We start from the raw sequence: 13,483 nt of genomic DNA, 5'->3' as shown, positions 1-13,483 counted from the left end.
GCAATCAGGGTGAAGTGACTTGCCCAAGACACAGCCAGTATGTGTCAAATGTCTGAGGCTATATTCAAACTCCCATCCTCCTGACTTCAAGGCCAGTGTTCCATCTACTTCCCCACCTAACTGCCCGATCCTCTAATCAGAGTGATTGGTAATATATGCTAATATAAATGTGAGCTGCTATTATTTCTTTCCTCCATTTTAAGTCCTTCTTAGACATCTCGCTGTGCTATGGAAATGACCTGGATTCTTGAAGGATGTATGCTGGCAGAATTTTAACTATAACAGGGTTTTTCAAGTTACAAAAGTTCAGAAGTTCACTTATAATTCTGCAACTGGAGGTTGACTTGTCACCAAAGCTGAAGGTTTCTGAGTGGAGGAAAAACATGATCAAAGTCAGAACTCTAAGACTCTCTAAGGTCCCTTCCAGCTTCAAATTCTATATTACTATGATTGTGAAGCTAGTCCAAGAAAACAAGGAGTTAACTGAATGAGGACAGTGGCAAGAGGAAAGAAAAGGGGACAAATGCAAGAGATGCTACAGGGGTAGAGTTTAGGGGGATGTGGCACCTCCAGTAACCAAGATGAATCACTTAGATAATGTTGGCAAATTGGAGGAGGGTGGGTTTTGAAGGAAAAAGTTCAGTTTAGATTTAAATATGGTAAGTGGAAATAGAGAAACTACAAGTGCAGGACTGGACATATTAATTTAGAAGTCATCTGCATGGAGGTTATTGAATGTCAAAGATGGTAAGATCACTAGGGAAGAGAGCACTGAGAGAGAAGAGAACTGAGAGAAGATCCTTGGAGAATACCAATAGAGTGGGGAAATCAAAGGGCAAGTTAGCCAGACCAGAGGAGACCCTGCAAGTGTCCCAGATCCCAGCGAAAATTTGAAGAGAAAAATAGCTAATAATAATAATAATAATAATAAATCATATGGAAATGTGAAGAAAGTTTAACATTTATAAGATCAAAAGTGTCTAGTAGAGGTTAACAAAAATAGTGAGGGCCCTGCTGGGGGCAGCTAGGTGATGGTGAATAGTGTACCAACCCTGGAGTTGAGGACCTGGGTTCAAATCCAACCTCAGACAGTTAATAATTGCCTAGCTTTGGGCAAATCACTTTAAAAAAAAAAAAGGTTTTTTTGCAAGGCAGTGGGGTTAAGTGGCTTGCCAAGGCCACACAGCTAAGTAATTATAAAGTGTCTGAGGCCAGATTTGAACTCAGGTACTCCTGACTCCAGGGCCGGTGCTCTATCCACTGTGGCACATAGCCGCCCATTGCCTTAAATAAATAAAATTTAAAAAAAAAAAAAGAATAGTGAGAGGCCTTGAGTTCATGCCTGCAGAATCTGTTGAAAGAATATATGATCTTTGACCTGAAGAACACAACATCTCAAGTAATTAAAGATATATTATGAAGAGAAGTGAGGAATCATGAATGGGGAGAGGAAAGGTGGATCACAAAATCATTTTAAAGGTTTGAGTGATTTTCTCAGGATAAGCCCACTGGAGCAGGACAATACAGATGTCTCCAGTCCTGTGTGAATGGTTGATTATTTAGCCTTGGGGGTACTTTATTCTGTACCTCCATAATTTTCTGATTCACTTTGCTTAACACAGGCAAGTAGCAAGGAAGAATGCTGGCTTGTCAGGGTTAATATATTACTCCAGGCTGCTTTGTTCTCCCTGACCCCCAAGCCAGAGTCTGCTGAGAAAATGGATCTCTAGAAACTCAATTCTATAGCAGTCTTGAAGAGGGCGAGAAGCCTTCAGAGAGCAGTTAGGTGGTTCAGTGGATAGAGCACCAGCCCTAGAGTCAGGAGGACTTGAGTTCAAATCCAACCTCAGACACTTAATAATTGCCTAGCTGTGTGACCTTGGGCAAGCCACTTAACCTCAATGCCTTGCAAAAAAAAACACCCCCCAAAAAGAAAGAAGTGGCAAAAACTGGGGCCCAGAGAGGTTGCACTTATCGGAGTCACATTGCTAGAAGTAGAGGCTGTTGAAGAACAGTGGACAGAAGGCTGGACTTGTAGGGAGGAAGACCTGTGTTCAAATCCTGCTTCTTATTACCCTATGTGACCTTGGCTAAGTCCTTTGACCTCTTTGGATCTCACATGCCTCATAAGTTGAATTCAATAGCTTCTAAATTCCCTTAGTCTGTCATTAACTGAGGGGAAGAGAGCCTACCTTGAAACTGCAATTCAATGGGCATTATGTGCTTCTCTCTCCCCTGACTCTAAAGTTATTCCAAGATTTTGTCTGAAAAGAACAAAAGCCATCAGATTGAGAGGGAGGTTCCTAGAGAATGAGGTCTAGAGGAGAGCTCTTTATTCCTCAGGTGGTCCTAACATAATAGCTACTTATTAAATATTTGCTGAATAGAGTTTATAAGGTGAATTTGTGGGAACCCCCCTCCTCAGAGCCCACACCCCAGGGTGTAGGGAGGGACTTGACAAGTTAGTTCTCCTCATGGAAAGAGGGTTGGTGGCTGTAGGGAGTTGCCTGAAGGCCAGCCCAAACTAAACACAGATGGAGGTCATAATTATAACGTCAATCATAAGAGCAAAGCTACAGAACTACACTTTAAAGTTGTAAAACACTATACAATATCTCATTTGATCCTCTTAACAGCCTTGTGTGGTAGGTACCACCTGGAGTTCCTTAGAGGCAGCTGGGTAGTACAGTAGAGAGAGTGCCAAGGCCAGGAGTCAGGAGACCTGAATTCAAATCTGACCTCTGAAACTTAATAGCTGTGTGACCCTGGGCAAGTCATTTAATGTCTGTCTGCCTCAGTTTCTTTTTTCTGTAAAATAAGGGGGGGGAACCTCCCAGGGTTGTTGAGAGAATCAAGTAAGATAATAATTAGCACACTTTGGTGCTAATAGTAAGCACTATATAAATGTTAACTATTATTGTCATCTCCATTTTACAAATAAGGGAACTGAGTCCAAGAAAGGTTCAGTGATTTGCTTCTCTAAGTATCTAAAGCTGGCATCCTGACTTTAAGCCAGAACTCCATTCACTGTGATATCTAATGCAGGGCTCCCTCTTTCTAAGAGTACTTTAAGGGTGATCATCAGTGGGAGGCAAAAGTGCCATGAAGGATGGCATGTGATGAAGAAGGGCAGGAAGGGAAGAAATTTACTGCACTCTGAGCCTAGGACTGGGGAGAGCTTCCAAGGAATGACCTCACATCTCCTGATCTCAGAAGCCCTCTCAGTAGTACATCCAGGGCAGTCTCTCCACAGCCTTCTGGGAAGTAGTCCCTCTAAGACTCCTATCATCTTTCCTGCATTGCATCTTATAGCTGCAGCCCACACCTCATGGTGTGGATGGAGGGAACAATGGCTCACACTTAGGTAGCATCCTTGGGTTTGCAAAGAGCTTTTATATAAGGGATCTCAAAAGTCTTGGGGCAGACTGAAGTTCTATTAGCTTCAACTTGTCCCAAGACTTTTGGGACACCCTGCATACATGGAAATGGCAGTGGGTTACTGTAGGTGTAATGTTTCAGACTTGCAAAGGGCTCCATGAAAATGACCCTAAAGAGAAGAACTCAAACAGGGCTTATCATCAATAGCAACCATGAAAATAATAGCAGCTTACATTTCTGGGATGCTTTGCATCCAAGATTCTGTTCCTGCTCCTGATAAGAACATATTTATGTAGCCCATTGAGATTTGCAAAGTATTTTCCCAACAATAACCCTGAAAGGGAGGTAGTGCAAGTATTATAGTTAATAGCTGGCACAAAGAGTGTTTTAAGGTTGACAAAGTACATTATAAATATTATCTCATATCCTCAATAACCTCTGGGAGGTAGAAAGGGATTAACCCCCAAAGTATAAATTAGGAAACTAAATAACAAGGGGGAAAAGTTATTCATCCAAGATTACATAACCAGTAAATGATAAGAGTTGGAGCTCAGACTAAGACCTTCTCAGCCCAGATAATTTTCCCACTAGTTCATTCTCTTGTCTTCACCCAAAGTAGAAAGAGGTTTAAAAATGGAAAGGAATAGCAGAATGGAGCAGACTTTCCTCCTATGTTATAAGTAGAGGTCCGAATGTGAAGTTAAGGGAACATATGATAGGTATCCCTCTTCAACCAGGGTGGCAGCTCAGGGTGTTTTATTTTACTGCTATTTTCTTAGATGCCTGTTCAAAAACCCTCACTTTGGTTTTCAGGTGAGCTAAAGGTAAAGAAAAGCATTCCTAGGTTGGGTTGGACTAAGGGTAGAGGCAGTATGAGAGAGACAAAAGGACCTGCCTCCTTGATCTTCCACCTCTGACTCCTTTGAAAGTTCAGCCAAAAGAGGTTCAGAAGAAAAGGGGAAGAAAGGGTTGGTGGGCTGGAGTCTGGGCAGCCTAGGGTCCAGCAATTTTCTCAGGCAAGAGAAGTCTTGGGAATCAGACACAGCACACCAGGTAGGGCCAGACAAAGGAGAATCATGAATTTGGGGAAACAAGCTTGGCCCAAACCCTCTGCTTTATTTCCTAATCCAGGCCTTCCCTGGTGGGGAGGGAAGAAAGGTCATAGGTCACAGCTGGCCACCAGCCCTTAAAAATATTTCATTTCCATTAAGGATAAAAGTTCTAATTATAGACAGCTTTGCCGTCTTAATATACCAAAGAGGGCTAAGGGACCATTCCCCATAGCCCCTTCTCCAGCTGCAGACAGGGATGTCCTCTGGAAGAGAGGCTGAATTTTGAAATCTTTGGCTGAGTCCCCACTACATAGTTTCAAAATGGTTATCAATATTTCAGCACATTTCTCAGAGCCATCAGATTCAGCTGCCTCTCCTCCTTTCTTCCTTTTCTGTTCACTGCAGCCCAGCTGCAACTCACAGGTTATTTTTAACTAGATTCCATGACATCCTCTTTGCACACATCCTGGCTGGATCAGTCCCTCCTTGAGGCCCTGCCTTGATACCATCATGAGGCAGAGAACACCAAACATCAAAGCCTTGGGTTAGTTGCTTCACCAATCTGGACCTTGGTTTTCCCATCAGAAAAATGAAGGCTTTCTATTAGGTGGCCTCTCAGGTCTCTTCTTGGTCTAACTAACATCTCTTGATTTTACGTTTTAACATCCTTTAATTCTAGAGTCCCTTTCAGCTCTGACATTCAATGTTCTATGATCTAAGATTCTGTGCACTGAGGTTCCTTCCGGTTCTGATTTTCTATGTGCTAAGCTTCTTTCCAGTTCTGATAATCTATATGCTAAGGTGCCTTTCCAATTTTTACAAATGTTGTCATACTATTTCTTGTCTCTCTCTCCTCCCCTCCTCCCTCTCCACCTCTTTTCTTCCTTTATCTCTCTCTGTTCCTCTTTCCTCTTTTCTTTCTCTTCTTCCCCTTTCTTCTCTCTTTGTGAATATGCTTCTCTCTCTCTCTCTCTCTCTCTCTCTCTCTCTCTCTCTCTCTCTCTTTCTCTCTCTCTCTCTCTCTCTCTCTCTCTCTCTCTTTCTCTCTCTCTCTCTCTCTCTCTCTCTCTCTCTCTCTCTCTCTCTCTCTCTCTCTCTCTCTCTCTCTCTCTCTCTCTCTCTCTCTCTCTCCCTCCTCCCTTGTTTCCCCTTCTCCAGACATGTCTATAGTTATGAGTCTCTCCCTGGGGTACTCCATGGACTCCCATTGGCATTGGTGTCCTGGTGATGCCAGATTACAAGGAATCCCATGGGACACACTAAGGGAGGAAAAAGAGAATCAACCAGCTGTGTATATATACAGTCTTGGACTTTTTTCTATGTCCCTGAATCCTACCTGGTCCTCTAAGAAGTATATTCCCTCCTCTAGGGCAGGACCCCAAACTCCTCGCCTTATGTATGAAAAAACAATCTAAACAATTCAAAACCAAAAAAGGTCTAAAGGAACCTAAACAAAAGTCATCAAATAGTCAGTGTCCCCCTAGTACTTACTGGTTCAGATCCAAACTATAAACCCAGTATTTAAGACCTTACCCCTCACCTTAACCATTCAGTGCTTCATTTATGGCTTCCCCAAACTAAGCCCATGATCTCCATAGAGCAATTCTCCTCGCTGTCCTCCTTTCCATGGGAGCACTTTCCCAATTTTGTACCTCTGCCCTTACTGCTCCCTTATCTGAAATGTGTTATTCTTATCTTCTCTATCAAAATCTTATCTATTTTTCGGTGGCTAGGTGGCACAGTGTATAGAGCACTGGCCCTGGAGTCAGGAGTACCTGAGCTCAAATCTGGCCTCAGACACTTAATAATTACCTAGTTGTGTGGCCTTGGGCAAGCCACTTAACCTCACTGCCTTGCAAAAACTAAAAAAAAAAAAAGAATCTTATCCATTTTTCAAAGTTCAGCTCTTTCCATAAGGCTTTCCTCCACCACCTGAGACCACATTAATCCTCCCCTCCATGAATTATCATTGTCACCTCCATGTTCCTGCCTGCAAACTTGGTCTCCCAAACTGGGAACTGTGAGTTGGCACTTCTGACCTAACTAGGTGTGAGAGGAACACTAGGTAAATTCAAGATGGTCCCTAAATCCTTAGGATCATAATGTCAACAAATGTGAGCTGGAAAGGATCCTAGACCATCCAATGTAGCCCTCTCATTTTACAAATGAGGAAACTGAGGACCATGAAGATTAAGTGATTTGTCCAAGTTCACAGAAGCAAAAAACAGCAGAGCCAGGATTGAATATGATCTTGGGACTGAAAGTTAGGAAGATCTAGATTCCAAATCCTCCCTCATACATTCTCTAGCTGAGAGGCCCTGAAGAAGTCACTTAGTTTTTTCATTTGAAAAATGAGGGTGTTAAACACAATGACCCCTAAGGATTCTTCTTGCTCTAAATCCAAGTTCCTATGATTCTTCCTCTAATTCCAAATTCAGGTATTTTTTCATTACATTACTTGCCACAAAGAAGAGAAGAGATAACCGGTGAAATGAACAGCATCCTTTTGTACTGGGACAGCATGCTCCCCCATATAAGATGATAAGATGAAGCTAATAGGAAAATGAATAGATCAAATAACTATAAGAAATTCTAAAGGTCTCATGAGGGTGGAATCTGTTTTGTAATTAAGATGAAGCTTAACTAACATCAATATAAAATCTTTCACTTGGGTTCAAAAAAATCAATAGCACAAGTACAGGATAGGTGAGGCATGACTAAAGAGCAATTCAAAAGAACAAAGACTCAAGGCTCCTTGGGAACTCACCAGGAATCAGCAACATAACACTGCAATCAAAAAGCCAATCCAATTTTGACTGAATTAAAAACATTCAGACTTGCTGTCTTCTGTCCCAGGCCAAAAGCATATCTAGGGTGTTATTATGCCAATACTGGATGCCTTATTCTGGAAAGGAACATTGATAAGCTAAGGAATATTCATAGGTGAGGGACTAAGGACTAAGTCATCCACTGAAAGTTTGAAGGAACTTGGGAAGATTTAAGAAGTAGGAATGCATGAATGAATGAATGAGAAACACTACTCTTATGCAAGCACCAAGTATACAAATACAAAAGTATACAAATACCATATGCAAACACCAATTACAAATACAAAAGTCCCTCATAGGGAGGGACAACATTCATAGGGAAGTGACAGACAAGGAAGGATATTTGGGCCAGGGCGTTTACAATGATATTGAGGGAAACTATTGGGTATTGACTGGCCTTGCCAGGTTGACAATGGTGGTACTGATTTGATTATAATTGATTATAATTTCCAAAGAATGAAAGAAGTGGGAAGTGCATATGTGAAGGAGAGAAGTTAGATGATAAAAATATGCTTAGAATAGGTAGGTAGATAGAATATGAGGCATGGCCTCAGTGAGACCTAGTAATTTTCTATTGTTTCAAAGACTGTTGATGTCAGCCATGAAAAAATAATTAATGGGCTTTAAAGCCCAAAAGGAAAAGAGTCCCCCACAACCAAAGAGAGGACCCACATTCAAGTCAAATGGTCAAGAAATTACCAGAAACAGAACACTCGTGGGAGAAATTTTTAAATAGTGACACATGAGTGCCTTGGATTCACCCTCCTAGAAGGAGGTTTTAGGCAACACTGAATTTCTGAGCTTCTTGAAAAGAAGAGGAACAAGCATGTGATCTTGGTAAAGAATTCTTATAATATAGAGGGCCAAACCTGAACCTGCATAAACGGGGGATTCAAATAGCCTCAGAAATGATCATGGTGGAGCTCAGCACATTCTTGAACTAGAAAGTACTTGGAATCAGCATCTCAAAGAGAAAAAGAATAAATATGTGGTTCAGAAACTGGAGGTGCAGCCGCAAGGGACTGAGTCATAATATGAGGGAACAAACCTAGATCTCATCTACTATTGATTTAGAACTGACTGGTTCCTTGTAAATCAAATGAACTTGAAAGGGATAAAGAACCAAGCACAGTTCAGCCCCACTATCTTGCCATCCAACCTGCTCCTGCCCTGTTCCCCCCCCACTTGGAAAATCATCTCCAGACTGAACCACCAGGAAAAAATGCCTCCAGTTCTTGAGGGAATTAATCCACTGAGTTTTGGAACACCCACTCTTAGCCAGGCTGTCTTGCTTGTTGGAAGAGGAAGCAAAGCAGATTCAACTAGCCCACCATATCTAACCAACCCCAGATTGCTAGACTAGACTATAATAAGAATTTCTGCTCAGGCATGGATTCAACTAGCTGTCCTTGGGAGTCCTTTTAAAACTGAGATTCCTTTTTCCTGTGAATTATGACATTATGATGTAATAAAATTATATATATATATATATGTATATATATATATATATATATAAAATAATCAGAATGGCTTTAATACTGGGTTAAAGGAGTCAGAAGAAGTAAAAGACAACTTAAATTTCTTTGAATAAATCTAGATCAAATAAGATAATATCTTTGTAAACTTTAAAAAACTACATAAATGTCGGTTATTATTGCATTATAATTCATAATCCAGTTCAGGGAGATAAATAGAGCCAGAAGTCAGAGCAGGCAATGTAGGCAGTTGCCTGGGGTGTCACACACAAGAGGGGGCAGTACAGAAACCCGTAATGTGACTTTCCATAAATATACCTGTTTTTATGCTAGCAAATTCTGCTCTCTATGACCTGAGAGCTTGCATTTTGATAAATCAAGTTAAATGTGTTGTAGGCACAAAACCTCCACAGGAACAGTAATACATCGAGAGGAGTGGATACCACTTCCAAATGCAATGAGGCACAATTTTCAAACCTTACCTGGGAAAACACATACTTTGCTCATCTCTGGAGGCCACAAACCATTATCAAATAATACAGAACAATGTACAATTATATGCACAATTATATGGGCACATAGGAACTATATTGAACCACAGAAATACAGAGTTAGGCTAGAATATTATTGAAGCTAGGGTTAGGGAAAGAACTTGATCTGGATCTTAAAATATGGGAAGCATCTAGATGAGTAGGAAGTGCCTCCTAGTTTGGGGGGACAGTCTGAGCTAAAATGGAGATATGGGAACCAATATAATATTCAGGAAACAGTATGGAAACAGTTATAACAAAGGGTTGTGTTAGAAGCCAATGAGAGATAAATTTAGTATAGGAACAGATCACTGACAGCCTAGAAAGACATACAGAAGATTTTAGAATTGATATAGCAATAGGAAGTCATTGAATAGTCTTGAGAAAGAGAGCTCATGAGCAAGTATTTTGGGAGGAAGATTAGCAATGCCAAGTCAATAACCTATGAGAACCCCTAGGAAGCCATGGACACTCTAAGCCTATATCAAGTACTATATAGACAACATTTTTTTTCTTATTCTCTCTCCCTCAGCTTTCTTTCTTTTCTCCTTTTTTCTTTCTCCCTGGTTATACTTCACCCCTGCCTTGATCCTAGGAATTCCTTCTGCTAGCTCAATCCTTCATCCTTCCATGGCAACCCAACATCCTCCAGACATGTCCTGGTCAGTGTCCTGACTGAACAACAGATACTGCTAGTTCTATGGTTCTGAGATCATGAGACCTCAAAGAGACCATTCCTTCTTGTCAAACTGGACTCAAGGATGACTTATGATGAGAGTATGAAGATACAATAACAGGATGGAGTAGAAGAGAAAGCCCTGGTCTGGGAATCAGGTCTTTAGTTGGGGTCTAGTCTTAGCCCTGAGCTGATTCCTCATGTGACCCTGACCAAGTCCTTTATGCTCTGAGTCTCAGTTTCTCCATCTGTAAAGTGAGAAGAATGGACTGGATAGTGATTCTGAGGTCCTTTCCAATCCTGAGATTTTGTGATTCTGAGATCTCCATGGATCCATCCCAGTCCTGGCTCTCTTTCTTGAGTTCTGCTCTGCTAACCCTCAGCAAGTCATTTTTCCTCTGTAAAATGGGAGTCATGATACCATCACTCTCATAGGTCAGTTGTGAGACAACAATGTAAAGTACTTTACAAATTTTAGAACAGCATGTATACATATATATATATATATGTCTGTGTGTATAGATGTGTGTATGTATATATGTGTATGTATAAATATGATATAATGCTCATTGATATTCTCAATTTCTTTATCTGTAAAATGGGGATGATGATACCACCTACCTCGCAGGGTTTTATTGTAAGGAAACATAGGAGTCTACTTTTTAAAAACTATATATTATATAATTACACAATACATTAAAATACCTGTTTATTATTGTTGTTGTCTATAAAACATGGAATAGGACTAGATTGCCTCAATAATTCTCTCTAGCCCCCAAGTTCTAATCCTATGAGTTTATGATGATTTTTAATCATTGTACGATGTCCACAGGAAGCACTTGATTCTTTGTACAGGGAGATAGCTCTATGGAAGACTCTCCTCCTTGAGAAAACCTGGATAATCTGTCAGTTGCAGGATGAAACATTGCAAAACCTTGATGAAGCCCGGCCAGTCTTATCCCAAAGGAGGAGGACATTGTAATTCTCATGGAATCACAATCTTTTAGAACTGAAATAATAATAGTTAATATTCATAAAGTACCTAACTATGTGTTACAAAGTCCTATGCCCTTTATAATTGTTATTTCATTTAATCCTCACAAAAGTCATGAAAGGGGTTATGGAGTACTGTTTTTCTGTGGGAACTCATGAGCAGCTGGACTTTAGAAAAGCCTGGAAAGACATGAATGAACTGATGAGGAGTGAAATGAGCAGAACCATGAGTACATTGTATACACTAAAGGCAAAATTATGAGATGGATCAACTATGATGGACATAGCTCCTCATAATAGTTCATTGATCAAATACAACCCTGACAGATCTGTTATGGAAAATAACATCCACATCCAGAAAAACAAACAGACAAAAAAAAATGAAGTTTGAATGCAGGGCAAAGCATACTATGTTCACTTTTTAAATTTTCTTTCTCATGTTTTTCCCCCCTTAGCTCTAATTCCTCTTTCATAACTTGTCCAATATGGAAATATGTACATGTACAACATGTACAACTTTTACTAGATTGCTAATTGCCATGGGGAGGAGGGAAGGGAGGGTGGTAGGAAAATATGGAACTTATAAACTTGCAAATGATTGAATGTTGTAAACTACCTTTGCATGTGATTGGAAAATAAAATTAATAATTTTTATTTATAGAAATAATAATTATTATTTATTTAATTAAATAATAATTAATAATAATAATACCTCAGAAGGTTGGAGCTATTAGTTCATTTCGCATATGAGGAAACTGAGACTGAGAAAGGTTAAGTGACTTGCCCAGGGTCACTCAGCTGGTAAATATCTGAGACTGGATATTCTGGATACTCTGGCCTTCTTGACTCATGCCTGATCAAGCCACCACACCACCTAACTGCTACAGATTAGAAGGGACCTCAGAAGGCATCTAATCCAACCTGAGGAGGAAAATGTCCCATACAGCCTTCCCAAGAATTACTCATCTGGTCTCCATTTAATGTGTTCTGAGGCATCCCATTCCACTTTGGACAGTTCTACCTATAGGAAGATTCACCTGACAATTCACAAGACAATATCTGCATCTCTCTAAAAGCCCACATTGTTCATAGTTCTGCCTGATCCCTTTTCCTCATGGCCAACTCTTTGAATGGTTGTTGAACACTACCATAACTCTCCAAGCCTCCTCTTCTCCAGTTCCTTCACCCAATCCTTGTACGATCTGGTGGTGTCTGGTATTCTCCATATTGTGACTGCCTTCCTAAATATCATTATTAAGCAATTTCAGCAGGTCAAGTAGGAGAAAGAGAAAAGTTTTAGGATAATGTCCAAAACTATGCTCCCCAACCTGGGCACACTTATGGGAATGGTCTAGGGTAGCTAAATCACATGGCAATAGGGTTATTTGAGGGTAAGTGCCCAATAACAGACCCCAAAGCATAAGCATCAACTCCACTGATGGTCTTCAGATACCTGTCATCTAGCCCCAGAATAATGAGGAAAGCCCAATCCTCCCATCCAATGCCTTTTAATGGCTGTTCTTACCAGCAACTCTAACCACAGCTCTTTCTGCCGGATCGAGTACAGAGTCCTGACTTTTTCGTTTCTTTTGCTCATGGAGAGGTAAATTCCAGGGTAATGTATCCCCAGGGGGACAGGGAGATAGGCTCCCAGACCGCTCACTCCTGTAAGAGCGCTCACTCCGGCATGACCTCTCACTACGGCATGACCGCTCACTGAGGGTCTCTTCATCTGAGGAAGACATCTCCCAAGAAGTGATAGAGCTAAGATGATACAGAGGTCCTCAGGGAAAATGATCTGCAGAGAAAAGAACATATATGATTAGACCAAGACTCAGAAGGATGTAATGGGCCCTAGGCAATCTGGGAGTCAGAAGAACTGGGATCTAGCCCAGGCTCTGCCATTAGGTCATTCTGTGGCTTTGACACAATATGGTGCAGTGGACAGGACAGTGTAGCAGATCTGGGTTCAAGTCCTAACTCTAACCCGCCTATGTTTATTTGGGCAAATATTTCTGGGCCTCAATTTTCACATCTATAAAATGAAGGGAATTCGTGGTGGGAAATAAGTAGAAATGGAGAAATCATTTGAAATAGACTCTATATTATGGAAGAGACTGAGCAAGACAGGTCTTTTGTGTTCTAAATCAATGCTCCTTGGACAAGTTCTTCTTCTCCATATGGGGAAGAATTAACTCTAACTTGCCTAATTCACCACTCACATTTCTATAGCATTTAAGAAGCTAGTTTAAAAAGTCCTCTTCCCCTTCCCTGAAAGGGCAATAAAACTGTGCATCATATCCTTTGATCCAGTAATACCACTGCTAGGTCTATATCCTAAAGAGATCATAAAAAAAGGGGAAAAGTCTTATAGCAGCTCTTTGTGTAGTGTGGTAAAGAATTGAAAATGGAGGGGATTCCTATCAATTGGGGAAAGTCTGAACAAACAAATAAAAATATCTCCCCACCATTGTGTGTCATACATATATCTCCCCACCAATGGTATATGAATGTGATGGGAGTGTACTAATGTACTATAAGAAATCATGAA

General features: G+C 40.7%; 1 protein-coding gene across 10 annotated transcripts in view; it reads right to left on the bottom strand.

Moving 5' to 3' along the window:
* Window positions 1-12,692, bottom strand: part of MACF1 (microtubule actin crosslinking factor 1) — a 392,086-nt gene extending 379,394 nt beyond the window's left edge. For all 10 annotated transcript variants that reach the window (XM_074217596.1, XM_074217597.1, XM_074217598.1 and 7 more), the window contains exon 1: window positions 12,458-12,692. In XM_074217596.1, coding sequence (XP_074073697.1) covers window positions 12,458-12,677 — 220 coding nt within the window. In that variant the 5' untranslated portion in view covers window positions 12,678-12,692. The remainder of the gene's footprint in view (window positions 1-12,457) is intronic.
* Between the last annotated feature and the right edge of the window lie 791 nt (window positions 12,693-13,483).

This window comes from Macrotis lagotis, chromosome 1 (assembly GCF_037893015.1).
Source record: "Macrotis lagotis isolate mMagLag1 chromosome 1, bilby.v1.9.chrom.fasta, whole genome shotgun sequence".
NCBI classification, from domain to species: domain Eukaryota; kingdom Metazoa; phylum Chordata; class Mammalia; order Peramelemorphia; family Peramelidae; genus Macrotis; species Macrotis lagotis.
Note: the sequence above shows the minus strand (reverse complement) of the source record. Positions and strands in the feature narration are given on the sequence as shown.